Below are 21110 nucleotides of genomic sequence, written 5' to 3'. Positions count from 1 at the left end.
CTGATCCTAAACAAACTAGGAAAGAGCCAGAACCTCAAACCACAGTATCCAGAGCACCAACACTGCTCAACACACCACAAACAAAAAGTGTAAAATTTCTACATCTTTACTAAAACACAAGAGTAGAGAGGTTTGCTACAACATAGCTGAAACTGTCATAAACATCTATGGTCATGCACCGGGGCAACAACATTAATTAGTATGTACTAATATGTTGCCTGTTTTTACTACTTAAATTTTAAGCCAACCACCTTCTTTGCTACTGCAAAGATTTCTATTCAGGATTCTTTGAGTCTCCTCACATGACGTGTCTGCTTAAACCTGCAATCTCTCCAATGTCCTGTAGGGGGCGATCCCTCTGGTTGCAAAAAGACGTCTAGTTCTACATGTTAAAAAAAGCCTTCATGGCAATGGCAAAAACACTTAGGTTGAGACTTGACAACAGGATTCTTCATAATGGCTACACCTTTTAAATACAGCCAATGGTGACAGCTATATATAAATGTTGCACAGTCTCTTTGTTATCTCCTTCATCGATGACTAGCAGGGGAAACAAAGCACTATCCTTTTCCTGTTTTAAGTCCACAAATGAGCCTGAAATTTTCATGGAGATTTTTCCCTGAAATCCCCAAACAGCATACTTATCTCATCTGCCTTAAAATATATTGTTGTGTGGGTCAGTCCCTCATGTTCAATCGAATCTTTGACTTTGGTTTATGATTTGTCCTCAGCGATAAATGAGCAGTGTTCATTGTACTGTAATTAAACAATGATGTGTTATTGGGCAAAAAACAATTGTTGTCCATCAGATAATGGAGCAACAAGAGCAGTGCTTTGAAAAGTCATTGATTAAGACATCAGGTTAATTTTTAATTCATGTATTTTTTTATATTTTTCAGTCGCCTGTGAAGAATGGAAATCCCTCCTCTTCGTTATCCTCTTCTTCCTCCTCCTCTGCTTCTTCTTCCGTCTCGGGACTGACCTCATCTTCAATGATCTCTATGGCGACCATCGCTGGGGGAGGAAGCAGTAGCTCTGGGGGCAACAGTCATCACAGCAACTCAGCAGGTCATCTCACCAACACTTCCGCTGGCAGCTACAGCAACGCCACCCAGCAGCCGCCGCACCCGTCAGCGCAGCAGCAACAGGCCAAAAACTCCGTTAGCTCCTCTTCCTCCTCCTCAGCTCCTATCTCCAACTCCAGCACCTCCACCAACAGCCACCCTGCCTCACTGGCCGCCTCTCCACCCAATGCCAGCACACAGGAGCTCCGTGCTTCAAATTCGCAGCCGCAGGCTCCATCAGGGTCCACGCCAACCTCCAACAGCCTGGGCCTTAGCCTGGGCCTCTCTTTGGGGAAAGGCATTTCGGGCGCCGTCACCACCAGCCCCATGTCCGGAGGCCTCGGCCTGTCGGGGATGCCGGCATCCCTGACGGGCACCATGGCAGGCCTTCTGTCCAGTAACACCCCTGCACCCTACGCTCAGGCGGTCGGCTCCAGCTTACCAGGCTCTTTGGGTGGAGTCAGCACAGCAACGACCAACAGTGCTGTAGGCTCCATCGGCAGCGGGAACATGACAGTCGGCGGGCCGACATCCTCGACAGGTCTGCTGGGTGCAGCGCCGGGCGTGGTTGGCTCTGGGATTCTGGGTTTGGGCTCTAGTCAGTCAGGGGTGCAGGGCTCATCCTTGGTGTCACCGAGCTCGGTGGGAGGTTTAGCCCCAGGTAGCGGAGTAGGAGTCATCGGGAGCAACGGAGGCAGCTCGGGATCAGCAGGGAGTGGAGTAGTAGGAGGAAATTCGCTCCCTGTCCGACCACCGAGCCGACAGAAGCAGAACGGTAGCACTAGTGAGTATCTAATGTCTGCGTTTTTCCAGCACCTGTAGAAATAAAGTTTCAGAGAGAAATTACACCTGAGGATGATTTCTAAGTGCATTTATGTATTTATGTTTTTATTACAGGTTACAGTGCTGTGGTAGCAGACAACACAGCAGACTCCGCCCTCAACAGTGCCAGCCAATCCGCCCTCAACAGTGCCAGCCAACCCTCATCTTTGACCTCTACAGCCAATCAGCCGTAAGTAGCCAAAGCAGCTGGTTAGAGGACATGATTGTTTTTATAGAAGCATTTTAATGAAATTGACTGTCACCACTACCCTCTCCTTTTTGTTAGACTTTATTTCTTATTTGTCTGATTAAAAATACGCGTACAAAGCATCCTTAGAGCCGCTCAGATTCCATAGCTAAAATGACTGCATTAAAGTCTTCCTATATGCACTTCTAATTAAAAGCCTTTTAACCTTCGGCCTGCACAGGAGTATTTGTCAAAGGGGATTTTATTGCGAAACTTCTGCTGCTTGTGGAAAACAAGACTTTCTGTAACTTCTTTAGATTTGTGCTCCTTTTTGACTGTGACCCCAGCCTAAACAAATCCATGTTTCCTATTTCCAGTAAGGACACTGGTCCCAGTCTACTGGGCTCTATGAGTTTGTCATCCAACTCTCCATCCCCGGCCTCTTACAGCGAGGCCAAAACGGTGAGCGGCAGCAACCTGTTGAATGGGCCAATGTCCTACTCACAGCAGTCCTCCGACAGCATCAAGGTGAGACACATTTGAACATACGAAGGTGAACAGCTATGTTTTTAATCGTTTTGGGGGGATATGGGAGTTTGGGATTTGAGTGTTGTTTGCTAAGAGAGCAACTTAATCTCCCAAATCTCCACAGACTATTAATTTGCATGCAGACACAATAAGAATGGCCTTTGCTTTAATTAATTCGTTCTGCCAACAGTTAAATCCAAAGGGGAGATGATTACAGTCTCATTACTGCTGTTTGTTGATTAACAGAGCTGTTTAAAGCAAATTTCAGCAAACACTGAGAGAACAGTGCCAAAAATCAATAAATGTCGACACGGAGGAACCAAATACCTGCCAAGTTAGGTTGGTACAGTAATGTTTTAAAGAGGTATGAATATACACCGATCACACACATAATGACCCCTGACAGGTGAAGTGAATGACTCTGATTATCCCTTCATCATGGCACCTGTTAGTGAGTGGGGATATCAGGGACCAAGGGAACACTATGTGCTCAGAGTTGATGTATTAAAAGCAGGAAAATTGGGTAAAAATACAGATTTGAGCATCAGAACTGGACCACAGAGCAACAGGAGGCCTGGTATGATGAAATGGCTTTCTTTTAAATCTTGTGATTGCTGCGTGTTTGTGCCGTGCTTACCTGGGGACCATCTGGCATCAGGATGTACTATTTGAAAGAAGGCAAGCCAGCAGAGGCAGTATGATGCTCTGAGAAATGTTCTGCTGAGAAACTTTGGTTCCTGCCATCCATGTGGATGTTACTTTGACATTTACCACCTAACTAAACATTTCTGTAGGCCATGCACACCCTTTCATGGAAACTGTATTCCCTGATGGCTATGGCATCTTCAGCAGGGTAATGCATCCACCCACAAAGCAAAAAATGGTTCAGGAATGATTTGAAGAGCAGAACAATAAGTTTGAGGTCTTGATTTGGTCTCCAAATTCCCCAGATCTCAATCCAGTTGCACAAGATGTGCTGGATAAACAAGTCTGATGCATGGATCCCTGACCTAGCAACTCACAGGACTTGGAGGAACTGGTGCTAACATTTTGGTGCAGATACCACAGCACACTCAGGGGTGGGGTTGAGTCTGTGCTTTGACGGATCAGTGCAGCAGAAGGGGGGCAAACAGAATATTAGAGGTGGTCATAATGTTGTGCCAGATCATTGTAAGTTCAAAAGTGATCTCCAATTATACAGTGTTTCCATGGGGATATAAAAAAAAGAGTAAGATCATTTGATTCTTGATGAATGAAATGTTAAAGCTGCAAAATCTGAATTACTGAAAACTTGCAAAAACAACAGTTTTTGCTGGAGAATTTGCAGCCCTGTGAATTTCATACAAACTTCCTGTTGTATAAAATTTCAAGGCGGTGTAAATCTGTAACAGAGCTTATAGAGTCTTTACATAAAAGTGAAGTTGAACCATGGCGACAATATTTAATATTTATTAGTATCAGGAGAAAAGTCTGTGGGATCATTTTAGCTGGTAGGTATTCGAGACTCAGTGTGAAGTGAATATTTTACCAAAATTGAAATGTTTAATTTGCCCAGTGTGAATTTCTTCCATTTCGTATCTTTGCATACGCACAATTGAGCTCGAGTTAGCCTGTGACTAAACGTACTAATTTCTTTGGCTTTAAGTTCAACTTTATTTTTATGGAATATGTTAGACTAACTCAGTGTTTCTCCAACTGATTTTGGATGATCTGAGAAAATATGGAGAGTAAAGTAGGACTTTTGTAGGGGATGTACAGAAACAAGAGGTTTTTTGATACTAGAGTGCTGACCTCCTTCACTAAAACTCATCTTCGATCTTTTTATATTCTTCATGATTTGGCACTCCATAAACAGTCTGAATGGCTGCACTACAGACCAATCTAAAGTATCTTTGAACCCCCTGGATGTGCCTGCAGACACGAGTACACACAACTTTAGGTCCACCACATAAAACCTGACCGCAGTCAACACACCAAACGAGAACAATAATTTCTCTATGGATGTGGTTTTAGTCGATTTTGTTTCTTGTAGTAACAAAAATCTCTGATCTAAGAGTTAAAGTAAATCACATTATTGCAGTATGATATTGAAGGACACTCTCCAAGCTATCCACGTACTTGCGAACATATAGTGCATTATTTTTGTTGTTGTTTCGTCATGTCATCTTGAAATCACTCCTCAAGCTGCCTGACGCTACGTCACATGCATCTTAGGAAGGGAGGGCACAGGAGCAGAGAAACCAAACAGCCCGAAAACTGAAGTCAAAGTGATTTCCATGACAACATTATCAGTGGTGCGGGAACTCGAGTTCCTGTGTTCAAGCAGGTATGATAACTCTGTGCACACGTCCTGGAGAATCTTTTTTCCCAAGTGTCTCCTTGTCTGTCCTCATCAGCCCCAAGAGCCTCTGAGCAGCCTCAAGTCCATGGCCGAGCGAGCAGCAATGAGCTCAGGGATCGAGGGAGATGTGACCTCCCTGCACCTCACCTCAGGTAAGACACACACACACACCTTGATAAAAAGAGATGGAGGGTTACCATAGAGCAGAAATAGAAAAGCTGTGTTTTAATGGAACAAAATGTCATCTCACCTCCCACTCTCAGCCGCCTCTGAACAAAAACTGCTGATGATATTATCATCCCTGACTCAACTCCACTTTTCTTTCTCTCCATTTCCAAAACCCGAATCCCTCTCATCGTCACTTCCCCTCACTCTTTCCTATTCAGAAATATTCCCCAGCAGCACTACGGCCCCTTCAGGCCCCCCATCAGGACCTCAGCCCTCGCTGTCAGAAGTCAGCATCCCCCCATCGTTGGGGGTGTGTCCGCTGGGCCCGGTTCCCCTGTCCAAAGACCAGGGCTACCAACAGGTCATGCAGGAGCAGGCGTGGACGCATATGCCACACCCATCCGACTCCGAGAGAATCAGGTGCAGTGAAATTTTTACCACCCACCTTTTCTGCAGTCAGAAAAAGCATCGTTATACACAACACACTACAGGCAGCTTCACAAACAAACAACTGTTTAAATTCAGAGGAGGCCAGGGTCAAGTCAGCTGTAAAATAAATAAATAAAAATAAAATAAAGCCCATTTCTTTACCTGAATCTAAGAAGACTCAGTAGTTCACTGCGGTACAACAGTGAGTGTCTACAGTCATCTGTAAAACATGGTGGAGACTCTGTCATGCAGAACTAAGTCGTACATACAGAAAGTCAGATTTGCATCCTCTATGCAATATAACCTGGAAGGTTACTCACTGATAATGTCTTAGTTCTGCAGCATGTCAGTGATCCCAAACACATCCCAGTGCAGTATATTCAGTTCACTGTGTTGAATAAAGGTGGTCATACCAAACATTGACTTTCAGGCTCATTAGTGCTGCACTTTTCTTCCCTCATATACTGTTTTCCACTCATAGCATAGAATGAAATGACCCTTTGTTATTGTACATGCACAACAAAACTGTGGAAATTCATGTTTGTGCACTTTCCAAACATAAATAAATCACTGTATCTATTCCATATTTACCCATTTACAAGTGACTTAACTTTTGACCAGCACTATACACTACAGTTGTTAAAAGATCTCCTCACAGTGACTCTATCAAAACATCTACGGATCAGATTGGACAAAAGCGCCTCAGCTCTTTGTGTAAACAATAGTAAAAAATATTTAAAAGAGCAAAATTCAGTCAACTGAAGTCAGTGGGAGAAACTGCAGCACAGGGAATAAAAACCCCACTGCTTTATTCGATTTGTGTGTAGTACAGTCTGATACTGGAGTGCTCAGTAATGTAGCCCACCTGTACACACACAGTCATAATTGCAGAAGTGATTATATTGGTACAGTATCTACAATGCAGTCAGCCCACACAGATACAATTGACATTTAAATCAAACACTCAAACCCTCTTGTCCCACAGTACCTGTTGTGCTTTACAGATGAGAGCGCGCGCACGCGCACACACACACACACACACACACACCCAGAGCGTGGATTTTGTCTTGTTGTGATTAAAACATGACTCTGTAATAAAAGCGTGACAGACGTGTTTGTTCCACCTGTTTCTTAAAGTATAATTTACCTTCAGCTTACACGCACACACTTGTTTCTCCTACACGCACAGAGCTCATTTCCTCCACGTTTGATTTGAAGTGCTCACATTAGTCAGACACTCGCACACTTTCTGTTCTGCTCCGTTTGTGGGACTCTGTTATTTTAGGCGCGCCCTTGGTGCACACAGCTTCATGGAAACAGACAAACTGGGTTTGTCATCATTCTAAAAATACTCGGAAAAGTGCATTTAGGTAGAGAGAGTGACCCACTGCTGAATTTTCCTACTTTCTGTGAATCCATCAGGGAAGGAAAATCTTTATATAGATCATTGTGTACGTACGACCCACATGTTCCTCAACATGTGACATCTCGGTCTTCAGATCACATGTTGGTAAAATGAGTCTGCCGTGAGAATAACTCTGATTCTCACAATTAAACACATTATAAATGTTAGGCTTTGATTTTTCTTACATTTCGACCAGTTTGTAGTTTCTGATGTCACGGTGTCAGTGGTTCTGATTGCCCATCTTGACTTGGTGTTTACAAATGGGAATCTCAACCTGTTGCTTTACTTTATTTTTGCACTTGTAGTGTTTGCATTTCTTTATATTTTTTAAAAAGCCTTAAAACAGAGCTTCTTCACTTTTAACTGTGCAGAGACGATGGGTGAAGTCTGTCGATGAGGGTTGTTTAGGTCATGGAAGAAATCCTAATTGGTTATTTTGTTCTGCTTATTTTCAGCCCCATATTTTTATTCTCAAGCTAGAGTAGCTTAACGTGATTCACGGCTCAACAAAAATCCATCTGAGCTTTCGTAGAGCCCATCAGTTCATCTGCTTTTAAGGCCACCCTCTCTTTAAGCCACCTGTCTTCTGATTGGCTGCCCCTGACAAATGGAAGGTTTTAAAGGGAGGTGCTTCAGTACTTTCACCTTTTTCTGACAGCACATAAGTTTTAATTGTGGATTTTCTTAAACATCTGATATAGTTGAGATGAAAAACTGATTTTTAGGTAAAGATGTTTAAAAAAATTAGATCAAGACAAATTTTTTTTTCATCTTTTCTGTTTCTCCCCCCTTCTATACTGAAGATAAGACTTTAGGAATGCAGCGTGTTATCTAAAAAGTTATGCTAAATTCTTGCCATTTTCTTCATTTATAAACCATTAACTCCCCTCTCTGTCTGTGTATTACAGGCAGTACCTGATGAGAAACCCCTGCCCCACCCTGCCTTTCCACCACCAGGTGCCACCGCCCCACTCAGACACTGTAGAGTTTTACCAGAGGCTTTCCACAGAGACCCTCTTCTTCATCTTTTACTACCTGGAGGTAAGCGGTGTTGGTCCGTTTCTGCTTAAATGTTGTTTACAGCAAACTCTTTCTGTGAGACTGTTTTAGGTTATAATTGGATCTGCTGAATCGGAATTTGGAGGATGAAGATGATTAGTTTAAATGAAAGAAGGGCCTGTTAGGGAGTCCAGGGTCAAGACTAAATTGATTACACTAAAGTCAGATTTAATTTAGGCTCATGAGGTATTTATGAATCATATTACAAGTAAAATTGAGGATTTCTTTCTCCTCAGAGCCAAAACGTGCTCCTAATTTAGTCTCATTTCTCAGCACTCGTCTTCTCCTCTCTCCCTCTCTGCAGGGCACTAAGGCCCAGTATCTGGCAGCCAAAGCCCTGAAGAAGCAGTCGTGGAGGTTCCACACAAAGTACATGATGTGGTTTCAGAGGCACGAAGAACCCAAGACCATCACTGATGAGTTTGAGCAGGTGAGAATCACATCTGTGTGTTCAGCCGCAGAGTTTAAAAATGTTAACGATATGGATGTTTCTGCAAACATTTAGTCGTGCGTTGACCGCCTTCCTCTTTGTCTTCAAACTTAGTGTTTTCTTTGCTTGTTTTAGGGAACATACATTTACTTTGACTATGAGAAATGGGGCCAGCGGAAGAAGGAGGGCTTCACGTTTGAGTACCGGTACCTCGAAGACCGAGACCTCCAGTGACGTGCAGAGAGAAGCGACAGGACTGACAGCTGAGAAAGTGAGAGATGGACGCATGGAGAAGGTTGATCCACCTGCTGACATTCCTGGATTTGACCTCAGCTCGCTGGGAAAAGGAGACGTGCGGGCCGGAGGGGGGCGGGCGGGTTTCGTCCCTCCTCCTGACCCTCCAAATCCCGCCTTACCATCCTCACACCGGCAGTGATAACCCCTCCCACTCCTATCATCTCCTCCTTTCTTCTTTCTATCTCTTCATCAGCAGGACTTTTTTTTTTTTTTTTTTAAATAAAAAATATTTCCTGGCTTAGACAAATCACACAAACACACACACAAAATAATCACGCGTATAATGTTCTACTATCCCCTGCCCTCGACTCTGAGTTATCCTGTTAATTTGGCTTTAAAACTGTTGCTTCTGTTAGCCCCGCCCTTTAAAGGCCAAAGATTATTGGTCAGTTATATTCTCAGCGCAGGCTCTGTCTACTTTAAACAGACCAATGAAAACCTGGAGATGTGAACTCCATCAGTGAGGTAACACTTCTCAGACTTGCATCAGCTGAGAGAAATGAATTTTAAAATCAAGTGAGAAGCAAACGAGGACGCGTCAAAGAGGATGAGCAGCCAGCTCTTTTCTGCTTCATGAACTTGACAGCTGCTAATGTGACGCTTCGCATAACCTGAGACATAATGATGCTGAGCTTCTGCCTTGTTTTCCACTGGTTTATAATCCAGATTAATTTGGATTTGGAGTAGTGGAATAAAATGATAGCAGGGCTTCATATCCGTGGACACACATCATTTTCGTGCCCGTTAATACGTCAGTCTTTCTGCTTCAGTACAAATTAGGTGGAGAACTTGAACAGCCACATTGAATCTACAGTGAAATGCAGTTGGTGGCCAGATTATTAGGTACAGCTGTGCACTTAAATCGCTCTTCTGTAAAGTCGACCTTCATGATCAGTGTGGTTGTCTCCGTTATTGAGGTGTTAACAGTGAAGTATTGGTTAGAGGTGGTGCTAACCAGGCTCACCTGCACCCTTATATATGTAAAAGTAAAGCTCATCTCCACAACAACAAGAGCTGATTGGGGTCTTGTTGGAGTAACAGGAAGTCATTCACAATGAATGAATCTGTTTAAAAGAGGGAAAAAAAAATTAAAAAAAATACAAAATTTAGTTTAAAGTAAAAGTAAGCAGAACTAATGAAAACCTAATCATGAAATTTAAAATTATTTGCTGTTCTGCATTTTCGGATCTATTTATCTAACTCGTTATATCATCAGATGCCGAAGGAGCTGAAATAGAGCAGCGGGTATCAGATGCTGTAGGTGAGGCTATTAATGAATGAATTCATCCGCCTCAACAAGCGAGTAGAAGCTGATATTTAGGCCTAGCATCTCTTCCCCCAGTGTGGCGGTTATCATTGGAATCACAGGTGTCAAGTTCCTGAGGTGCAAAAGTGTTGGATTTCTGTGTAAAACAGCTGATTAATGAGGTCACCTGCCCTGCTGCTGTGACGATGAGGCGTCCTTTTACAGCTCTGTGAAGCTGGAGCTCAGCAGTTAGCTTCTCTCTTCTGGTCTGTTTGGGAAAACAAGCAACCAGCAGCCGAACGGGTAAACACTGGTCGTAGGTGGCACCGCAGGCCTCGCTCGCACTCCAGAGGTCCCGTTTCTTGTTATTGTTGTTGTCGGTGTTTGTTTACTTGTGAGGTGGTTCATGCTTTTTGTCCGCTGGTCTAAAAATATCCCGCCCTGCCTACTCCCGTCTATCCGCAGAGGAGGAGTGTGACAACGCAGCCGGCGAGGTGTTGGTAGTAACTGTCTTTTACCTGGTGGGCAGCGTTATGTCATAGTTTCACAAAAATGGCTTCAAACTGGGAGAAGCTTGGACAACTCAAGTTGTAATTAAATCTTCTCCTTTCCCAGTTTTCTCGTCATGCACAGTTTAAATTTTTCTGCGTTCACTCAAACGCAGCGGAGGTGCACGGGGATCCTCTCACGACTACAATAATGGCACTTATGAATACCTGCTGAAAGCTCAGTCCACAATGTTCCTCTATAGAGTTTTTGTTTGTTTTGTTTGTGCACAGATCAGATTGTGTCCACCTTCGCTGCGCTGGCTTGTCGGCAGAAATTTTCCCATCCGGCTGCCAGACAAATATACGATCAGCTGCTCATGTCAGTGTCTGCACGCAGCAGAAAGATGCTAACCAGGTGCTTCTGATAGCTTTCAACAAGCTAAGCTACAACTTTATTTAGGTTTGAAGCTTTATGCCTGAAAATACGCCAAAATGTTTTCATCCCAAGACGTCAGATACTGGCGTTTTGTCTTCAGCAGTACAGACAGAGGGTCGTTTTTGCATCTCTGACCAGAGCAACAGTGGACACAAAGATCAGAGAGGCCATGAAGCTCCGTTTGGGAGCTTTGTGTCCTGCTCTGTCTTGTTTATGACAGATTACTGTTGCTGCACCCAAGGGGGGCTCAAGCACACTTTTAGTAACATGTGAGAACGCTAGAGTCCCCCGCGTTCTGATCAGACCTTGGCCGGTCTTTAATCTGCCAGCCCCTTAGTGCAAAATCTGTGTGCTGCATTGGTGATCTATCAGCGCAGCTCCCTCACATAAATCAAGCCAAATATTTTCAGGACTGCGTGTGGGCCACTTCCTGTTTTGTGCCACATGTGAGAACTGATAAGTGTTAGAAAACAAAAAGCTCCTGACCTGCTCTGTTTGTGAAATCAGCCTCTGTGACATCAGCAGCTTTGACAAAATTTCTCTTTGACGGCGTCTGTATGAGACCGGGCTCATGCTACACCCGACACTCGGAGCGCCTCACACCCTGGACGTCTAAAACTGAGCAGCAGGTTAAAGGCAGGGGACGTGATCCTCTTAACACAGAGCAGCTCCAGCAGTTATCATGGTGGGTGTTGGATGCTGCCGGCAGCTGGATGGACAGTTTGTTCGTCTCCCACCAGCCTCTTCTTTCCTTCCCTTTTTCCTTCCTCCCTCCCTCGTCCTCCTCCTCCTCTCTGTGCTCGAGCACAAACAGAGCAACACCAGCACTGCTGCCCACATCTCCTCTGTCCTCCAGCTCTCTGCTCCATGTTTACACACTGAAGGGTTCGACTGAGCCGACTGGGCCCACACCAAACACAAACACACTCGTTCTCACACTGCCCGAGCTTCTTCCACAGCTGCCAGCAAAACTCAACAGCAGCTCTTTTTTTTTTTTTTCTTGTTTTTCTTGTTTTTGACACAAAACACTTGAGTTTCTGTCTCTTCCTCTCTCTCTTAGCCGCCGCCTCCTCTCCTCTTCATGCCAGGTAGATATTTCCTTTATTTCTCAGGAAGTATTTGATAGACCATTTTATGAGGAAATGTATCCGCCAGCAGCTCCCATTGCCACAGCACAACTACAGTATATCTTCCCCTCCAGGACAGACTCTCACCGCAGGTTTAATTTCCATCCTTTCTTCTCTTTACACCACAGCGGCCCTTTTCATTTCACTCTTCTTTCTTTCTTTTTTTTTTTGTTTTGTTGTTTTTTGTTGTTTTTAATAAAAATATCCTCCAATGTTTGGAGCAGCACCTGGAAGAGAGACTATCTTTATATTTTGTATCAAGTTTGTGATAGGTTGTGCTTTTTCTTTGTTTGTTTTTTTTGTTTTGTTTTTTTGTTCCAGAAATGGGGGAGATCATTTTAAAAGCCAGAGGAGAACGGGGACTGTTCTTTTTAAAGATCAGCGACTTCTCAAAGGAGTGTTTTTATAACCTGACACACAACTCTACACTTATTCACTTGACTGACAGTCGTGCTTTTAACTTTTTTGGGGGGGTTTACTTTTTTTTTGACAAGCGGGAGGGATGAGAGGTCAATCCGAGAGCTGAAATGTGAATCTCTCTCTGCCCCTTGGCAAAGAAGTGTTGTATAGACTTCTCATCCTTCAAACTTCCTTATTTTTTTTTTTCCTTCAGTTGTTGTCATCAGACAGCATGGAATAATGACACTTGCAAAGTGGCGCTGAAAAAGTAAATAATGACATAACCATGAATAAAGGATTGTAAAATATTAATAAAATAATTACTTTTCAGAAATCTGCACTTGTGTTTTGGTTTTTCTGGGAGTTTGGGAACATCTGAAGCTTCAAACATGATTGATGACGGGGGTGATTAGAGCTCATGTGAATATACAGGGTGGGCCATTTATATGGATACACTGTAATAACATGGGAATGGTTGGTGATATTTAAAGTCCTGTGTGACCATGGTGGCCATTTAGAAGTCGGCCATCTTGGATACAACTTTTGTTTTTTCAATAGGAAGCGGGCCATGTGACACATCAAACTTATTGGTAATGTCACAAGAAAAATAATGGTGTGCTTGGTTTCAACGTAGCTTTCATTGGGTTGAGACCAGGAGACTGACCTGATAACTGTCTCGGCTTACTTTGGTAGTATGATTTGGGTCTTTGGACTGCAGTGAAAATGGACAATGAGTCTGCTCATATCTGAGTCAGAAGCAGCAGGATGGATTATACTATCAGTGGTCACATCATCAGTAAACACTAGTGGCTCTGTTCCACTGACAGCCACTCATCCCTATGTCATATTACCTGTCAAACATGGAGGTAATGTGCGTGCTTTGAATCATGAGCCGTTTCTTTTCTCCTCCACACTGTTCTCTTCATTCATTTTGGTTTCATCTGTCCAAAGATTTTAGTTGTTTTTTTTTTCCAGGCAGTCTCTTTAAGCAAATCTAATCTGGTCGTCTTCCTGGCTGTAACCAGTGGTTTGCATTTGGATGAAAACCCAGTTTCAAATCATGAAAACATCTCTTGATTGTAGACCCAGATGTCCCTAAACCTGTTCTTGTCTTGGTTTGATGCTGTGAACTTGTTTCTCTGAACCATGCAGGTAATCACAATTCACACCTCGGCTTCACACTTCGGCTCATGTGGTTAGGTAGAGGATCACCAAGGGGTCCTTTGTCCATCTTTGGGGGGAAACTCCTACTGGGTTTAAATCTGGGACTCCCCACCATTTGACCTTAGAACTGAAGAAGCTTCTCAGATGAGAAGTGAAACGTCTTCAAACAACTTAATCAAGTCCAGACGCTTTTCTTTCCAAGCTCCTTAGACTACGATGACCTGGATGACTGAGAACCTTCACAGACACATGCAAGTAATTCTGTCCTCATGCACACTAGTCGTCTTTTATGTTTCCATTTTGGTTTTGTTTTTGGCCTCCTCTGCTTCCATCAGCATCTGTTTGAACCTCATATTGACATCCTGTGAGCAGCTACCAAATCTGAACAACAGCAATCAACTCCATGGTTGTCACTCCAGCTGTGATCTTGTTACTTCTGGGACCTGACAGGTGATAAACGGCAGTGCATTACATCATCTGCCAGGACCTTTCATGGCAGGCTTATGTGATAAGAGCATCACGCTTTACCATTTCTGATTGTGACTGTATAATGTGGTGCCATATGGAATCAAAAAGCTGCATGTGCTGCTTGTTCTCTGCATTTGTTTCAAGGATAATGTTAGAATCCTTTATTCATATGTTCTTTGTTGCTCATGGTTCTGTTTCTGCACCCAGAGGTCTTCTGTCTGCACGGGGAAAAAGCTCTTTACTTTTTCATTTACATTCATGTACAGTTAGAAGCTTTTTCCATTTTGTGCAACACTTTTACTCATAAATGGCATTTCTCTACATTTATGGATGGTTGCATGTGGATTATTGTTCTGTTCTTTTACTTTGTTCCCTTTGTTAAATGGATGTAGGTACTGCTTATTTCATAGATAAAAAATGTATCTACTATATACTGTATCAAGTATTTATAATCACTTCCACTCAGACCTGCTGCGGCATTAAAATCTCTGGATGCTGTATGTTAAAGACTGTTTTACACTCGGATTTCTTTTTAGCATTAAGTCAGTTCATTTTTCTTGAAGTACTGAGTGTAGAATATCAAACCGGCCCACACGAACATCACATGACTCCACCGCTTTCAGCTTCACCTGGACGTCAGGTGAAAACGTTAACTCTTTATTGTCATACTTTGTTTTAGGACTAATGTGGGAGAGAACTTCTGTACAAAGGCAGTAATCACAGATAACATAAAGAATAAAAAATGTGAATCATATTTACAGAGATTTAAATAAGAGCACTCAGGTATTTGCACTGTTTAGGCATTTTGCCTGTTGTAAGAGCCGTCCTTGATTTGCCCCTGACTTCAGCGCCCCGAGTCCCCTGACAGACGGCGGCAGCTTAAACAGCCGGTGTCCCGGGTGTGTGCAGCCCCTCGAGATGCTGCGTGCCCTTTTGAGACAGCAGGTGGTGTAGGGGTCCTTCAGAGAGGGAAGGGGGGCGGCCAATCATTTTCAGGGCGATGTTAATGACCCTTTGTAGTGCCTTCTTGTGTGCCATGACGAGCTTGAGGCCCACACAAAGATGCACTCCATGCACACACAGTCAGCAGATGCTTCTATATTTCTATTTAAAATCTGTTTATCTCCGCTCTTCTCTTTTTTTTTTTGCTGTTTTTCTATGTATGTTATTGAGCTACGTTGTTTTGTTTTTCATCTTTTAGCAGCAATTTGTCAACTCTCCAACAGGTGACAGATTAAAGGAAAAAAACAGTGTAATATATGCTGGTAATGCACTGAGCTACCATGTGCTGCCAGGTCTTTAATCTATCAAATTTGTGGACATCAACATTAATCCAAATGATCTTCTTTCTTTCAGTGTTTTGATGAAGATGACTGAGCTGACTGTCATTGGTTAAACTCGACTGCAGGGTTCAGATCTGGTGGATCTGAAGGTGATTACACTGATTCACATCATGTTTACGCACAAACCTTTTAGTGAACTGATTTTTTTTTTAAAATATTGCTCAGAATATTGATCAGAAATAAATACATTGTGCTTATCATCTCATGTGAACTCTGTGAGTTCATGGAGTTTAAAAAGTGGCAGGCAATAAAACGATAAAGGTTTTTGCCGATACTGTGTGTTGCTGAGTTTTGACCTCTTGAAGTTGTGTTAGGAAGGCTGACTGTGTTTCTACAACTCTGTTTACTGACATTTTCCCCACAGATCCAAATGCAGATGTCACTGAAGTCTCTGTTCCTCTCCAGACTTGAGCCAGCTGAGCAGTCTGACTGAGCACAGACCATCTGTGTTCAGACATTAAGCCCTCCTCCTCAAAGTCATTAAGATCTCAGCGTTTTTTCCTACAAGCATGATCAGATTATTACCGTTGAATCGTATCCTGCTGCTCAGCTGTCCACAAGCAACTGTGTTTATTGTTTTCGTGCTCTTCTGTTCTGGTTGTTTTTCCTTTAATTTCTCTGGATATTCAACAGAATAACAGGTATAAAAATCCAAAAGCCAACCACACACGCTCACATGGAACAGGGTTCATGCAGAGAGTGCAGACCATAAAACCTGGAGTACATCCAGCCATCATCCTTCCACAGAATCATCTGCACTTAAAGCAGCCTCATCATTATCATCACCCACCACTTTGATAAGAAACTGACTCATCCCGAGCGTTTGTGATGGAGACTTTTTACATCGTGCACCAGCTGCAGCCATGACCGCTCATGCTAGCAACAGCTCATTTCTACAAAATATAAAACCGAACTTCATGAACTAGACACTCGGAGTTTAACAGGAGCTCAGCTATGTCCTCACATCTTTGGGTTAATTTTATTTTACTGATGCTTAAACACGTTCTTATTATAAAGTGTGAAACGCTGTGGATTTGTCAGATGGCATCTACACCTCACCAGTGTGCACAAAGGACCCTTTGGTGACACTCTGTGACACAGTGACGCCAGCAAATAATGGTCCTGCAGATCAAAGAGAGTCATAGAGGTTGGAGGGATGGAGGCAACATGAGTCACAGGATTATCAACCAGGAGACTGTCCCTGATGTCCCATTTGGACCTTTGGGTTCTTCACTTGCTGAGTTGATTGATTCACTTTCTTCTTTAACTTGGTTAGCTTTAGGTAAAAAATTGTGTTTTGGATTTAATGGCACCATTTTCCAACAATAACGCTGTGCATTGTAATGGGTAATGTAACCCTGGGACAACTGTAATGGGTTTATACGTGATGAATAGCTCACTATTCCCATAACCCCGTGCTCCAAAAGACGCCTTAGGCTTGACTGCCAGTATACCAGCGGCAGTGACACATCTTTGATATCCTGGGAATAGGAAGGGTCTGGATTCAGATAACAGTCGAACTGTGGCTGTGGCTTAACTATTTTCTGTACTGAGCTGAACTGTTGATCATATTCATATTTTTCCATGAGCATCGGACTCAAACGTGCCTCTTATCCCCCAAAACCTCACAGTATGCAGTTCGATATTGAAAGTATGCAGAAAAACATTTCAGAGATCAAAAATCTGTGACAGTCACTGCTGTGGACACACTTCATAGTTTTTAACAGCCAGTTTCATTTTGTTCTTCTTCACAGCTGGTTAATGGACACACAGCAGTAGCCCATACACTGGTTGCTTGCGACACTGCCCCCTTGTGACAATATGTAAACAATGCTCTCCAAAGCTGTCCATAAGCCAGGACCGCTTCAGTCATGTTTCTGCCTCCAGTCAAATAGAGATCATCTAGATTGGCCACACCCTGGCAAAGTCTGGACATGCAGGAAAAATGTACATTTCCTGACTGGAGTGTCCTTGTGATCGCTTTGATCATTAGCAGATTGAAACAGTCACCAACATTTGCACATTTTGTACCCCATATCATATCCCTGCTATTTCCCCTGGCAACTGGCAGCAACCTCCCAACCACTTGCCACCTGATCAAGGAATACACAATTTTCCCTAGAAATTGGCTGTAACTGGGAGCTCGCTTAGCAGTCTCTAGGGTTGCATGAGTGGAAGTTAGCAATCAATTTCCAAGCAACTGTCCGCAGGCTTCAACAACTGCTTCTAACCAATCAGGGAATTCACATTTTTCTCTAGAATCCACTGGTTATCTGTTCGTCACCAACCAGTCTCTACCTGGGTGACTGGGTGACCACTAGTCATTGGGTGGTGGAAACCAGTGGGTCCCCAAACTCTACTTTGAGAACCAACTCTGAAGCATTTAAATTGTTATTATAAATACGCCTAATTCTCTACTTAATGAGCACAAGCTGCCCTGTGTCCTCTGACTGGTGGACTGATGCTGACATCCATGATGTTTACAAAAAACAAAAACAAGTACACATTTAAACAGTTTGAGTGCCGAACATTATGAAGTGTGACTAGTTTAAATTCATTTCCATGTGAGGACAGTAACAATAGATGTCTGTTGGCCTGATCTATTATCAGTGGAAATACATGGAACTGGTTTAGACTGGGCAAAGTAATGAAGCATTTGATCCCACGCTGAGCACAATGTTCAAAGGGAAAACCCAAATGCAGACAAAAACCAGGTCGGACTTCAAAGGGCACTTTAGTCACTAAAGTGCATTAGGCGCTGCACATTGATGACAGGAAAAATCTAAAAAGGGCAAACAGGACAAATACAAGCAGGAAGCCAACAAAAGAGGAGCAGGAACTGGAGGGAGAAATGATGACCAGCACAGACACTCATTAAATACACATCAGGGAGGGAACGATAATAAGGAACAAGCAAACTCAGTCAGGAGGAGAGCAAAGGGGAAAGAGGAGAATAAGTACAAACATAAACAACAATTATAAACCGTCCGTCAAAATAAAACAGGAAGTGATTGACAATGATATTATAAAATGCTGAAAACGTTAACTCATAAAGACAGTGAGATAAAGTCATTTAAGAGCCAGATAGAAAACAAGAAAAAAACAGCAAAGATTAAATTTAATATCATTCAATTTTACCCCACAAAATTATCCTGTTACTTTGCTAAACTGCTGGGTGATTAAAATATCTAATTCTTTTCTTCAACATTTAACTGTTAAACGTTTAAACACATCCTAACACACCCCGATGCCTCAAGAACCTTTACTGCACATTCAAATCTGTCATTTCTGAGGCTCAAACAAGTTAGACATATAACTGAAAAGGCCCAACGACGTGACATCCTGGTGTTTGAGAAGTCAAGACAATAACACCAAACATTCTCATTTCCAAATGTGACTCAGGATCTTTGCTGCATTTTCTTCCCCATCTAAAGCTTCTCTCCCCTTTTTTAAATATGTGTCCAAAAATGTATAAAGCTGTCGTTTTCATCAAATTCATTAATTAATTCAATTCAGTTTTATTTGTACAGGCAGACCCTACACAACACAGGTACGCAGAGTGTTCCTAAAGTGCACCTCAGCAGTAAGTTGGTTCCACCCACACATACACCCACCCACACCCATTGCCTCCATCCTGTCCGTCACCTCTGGGCAACCGCTGCCCCACTTATTTACACTCTCTGTGCTTTCATGTGCCTGAGCGATGTTTGTTTACTCCTCACACGGTGCAAACCGCAGCACGACATATGGAGATGTGACTCCATATGTCCCTGTTTTGCTGTTTGCCAGCGTGACGGCTGCAGAGACTCGCTATCTCCTTCTTCTTCCTTGGCCATGTGCGCTACATTTTAACACGACTTAACCGAGGTCAAAGCCTGCAGATGTGTTCCCTGTTTTTTTGAACATTTCTCTTTACAAGTTGTGATGTCTCAAGTCCTTTTTTTCTGAAGCTTATGTGTGAAAAGATTTGAGTTTGTGCAAGCAGTCGTGTGTGTGTGAGGAACATAATATGAGTGTTGAGCTGTGTGCATGCAACCATATGTCACTATCTGGTACTTCTAATGCGGCACATTTTTTAATTTGTATTTTTATTATGTAATTGAACATTGTAGTCTCATAAAATGTGAACTTACATAAAAAAACAGTAAAGGAAAATCCTCTGAGATGTACTCCCTGAAACCCTGTTTAATTAAATTTATCCAGTAGGTCTTCTTAGGCCTCAGTCATGCAGGCCTAGAGAGTGGTTGGTGACTCAGCGGCAACCACTTCCATTATTCCCCAACCAGTTGGCATGTGGTTGCTGGCTGTTGCTAGGTCACATGGTCCTGCATCAAAACCCTCTGTGTGATTGCTTTGGTTATCACCACATTGCCACAGACGCACATAGTTTTCATGAAAGACGCCAACTTATCTGCAAATATTTGTTAACAACTTGCCGAGCAGAAACTTACGCGATACACAATCTAATGTTTGGTAGCAAGTCAACATCTTCCAGGTCAGCAACCTGCTGGTTTTTCTGTGAATTATAAAATCATAATGATGATGATGAGGTCTGCAGTTCTTTAGATGTTGGTCTGGGTTCTATTTTTGATGAGCTCTGGAGATATTTTAATATGCCAGCCATCCGGGGCAGTTTTCTAAATTAGTGGATAACAATTATTTTTTTCCACTGAGGGCCAGGTGGGTTGGGATAGCTTTTTTCCCCCTCTTTATAAATTAAATCATCATTTAAAAAAACTGCATTTTGTATTTTCTCAGGTTATAATATGCACAAAAAGAAGAATAAGAAGAAAGAAATCAGGAAGGAGGAAGATATTAAACAGAGACAGAAAAAGCTGCAAATAACACAAAAAATATAAAAAGTGAAGAAAATGAGACCAAAGTCAGAGAGATGCTGATTCACACTGCACTAAAATCAGGGGCAAGGGTACCTAGACCCGGGGCTTAGAGTACGCTTGGGGAGTGTGATCGTGTGTACAGCGTCTCTTTATGTCTGTCTCCACGTTGGTTGAGTGTGGAGTGAGTGCATTTGAGAGCATGAGGGTGGGAATGGATGTTTGTATATGTGTGTGCCTGTATGTCTGTGTCTATATGTCAGGTTGGGTATCAGACGCCACCTCTCTGGGAACACCTCAGGCCCTCCAAGGTTTGGAGGCCTATCTCCACCTACCACCACTTCCCCTGCCGGTGGCGGACTCCCTCAGGTGTCGGTGCGTTGGTGGTTCTTTGTGTCTGGGGGTGGGCGTCCAGGTACACACCGGCTCACTCCTTGGCGGCCGCTTATCGGGGCCTGGGGCTCGCTCGGGCCCCTTCGGGGGTGGGGTGCCCCCGGCCTCTCGGCCTGGGGCTCGGTCACTCAGGCACAGCTGGCGGCCGGCGGAGCTCACGGGCGCGTCACTGCAACTCCCCCTGGCTTCTGCTCCGCGGCTGCTGAGTGAACCCTCATCTGGGACTCTCCTCAGCTCTTGCTGGGACAGTGGCGCGGCTGCCCCTCTGTTGGTCTTCCATGGTCTCTTGTGTTCTGGGGGCCTCTGGATGTCTGGAGTTTTGATCTCCTCCATACCTGCTTCACACCCTGGAGGACGGGGCTGTGGCCCCCCCACACTCCCTAGCAGATCGTTACATGGAGAAACCTTTGGAATACAAGCGCGCTGATCCACACAGGTATGCACACGGGTGTTCACTGCTCGTAGACCCAAATTACACCTT

At 43.4% G+C, this 21110-nt stretch overlaps 1 protein-coding gene across 1 annotated transcript in view; it reads left to right on the top strand.

The window, feature by feature from the left end:
• The window catches only part of LOC146682478 (CCR4-NOT transcription complex subunit 3-like), a 42987-nt gene extending 30223 nt beyond the window's left edge, over positions 1-12764 (top strand). Inside the window, exons 12-19 of the mRNA XM_085445911.1 lie at positions 900-1848; positions 1962-2076; positions 2451-2601; positions 4998-5094; positions 5329-5530; positions 7853-7985; positions 8308-8433; positions 8569-12764. Of these exons, the coding sequence (XP_085302037.1) occupies positions 900-1848; positions 1962-2076; positions 2451-2601; positions 4998-5094; positions 5329-5530; positions 7853-7985; positions 8308-8433; positions 8569-8667 (1872 nt within the window). The 3' untranslated portion in view covers positions 8668-12764. The remainder of the gene's footprint in view (positions 1-899; positions 1849-1961; positions 2077-2450; positions 2602-4997; positions 5095-5328; positions 5531-7852; positions 7986-8307; positions 8434-8568) is intronic.
• Positions 12765-21110: the final 8346 nt, after the last annotated feature.

Source organism: Copadichromis virginalis, linkage group LG22 (genome assembly GCF_057382275.1).
Source record: "Copadichromis virginalis isolate Kocher_CV1m ecotype Utaka linkage group LG22, C_Virginalis_male_GT1.1, whole genome shotgun sequence".
Taxonomy (NCBI): Eukaryota; Metazoa; Chordata; class Actinopteri; order Cichliformes; family Cichlidae; genus Copadichromis; species Copadichromis virginalis.
The sequence above is the reverse complement of the archived record's forward strand: the minus strand, read 5'-3'. Positions and strand labels throughout refer to the sequence as shown.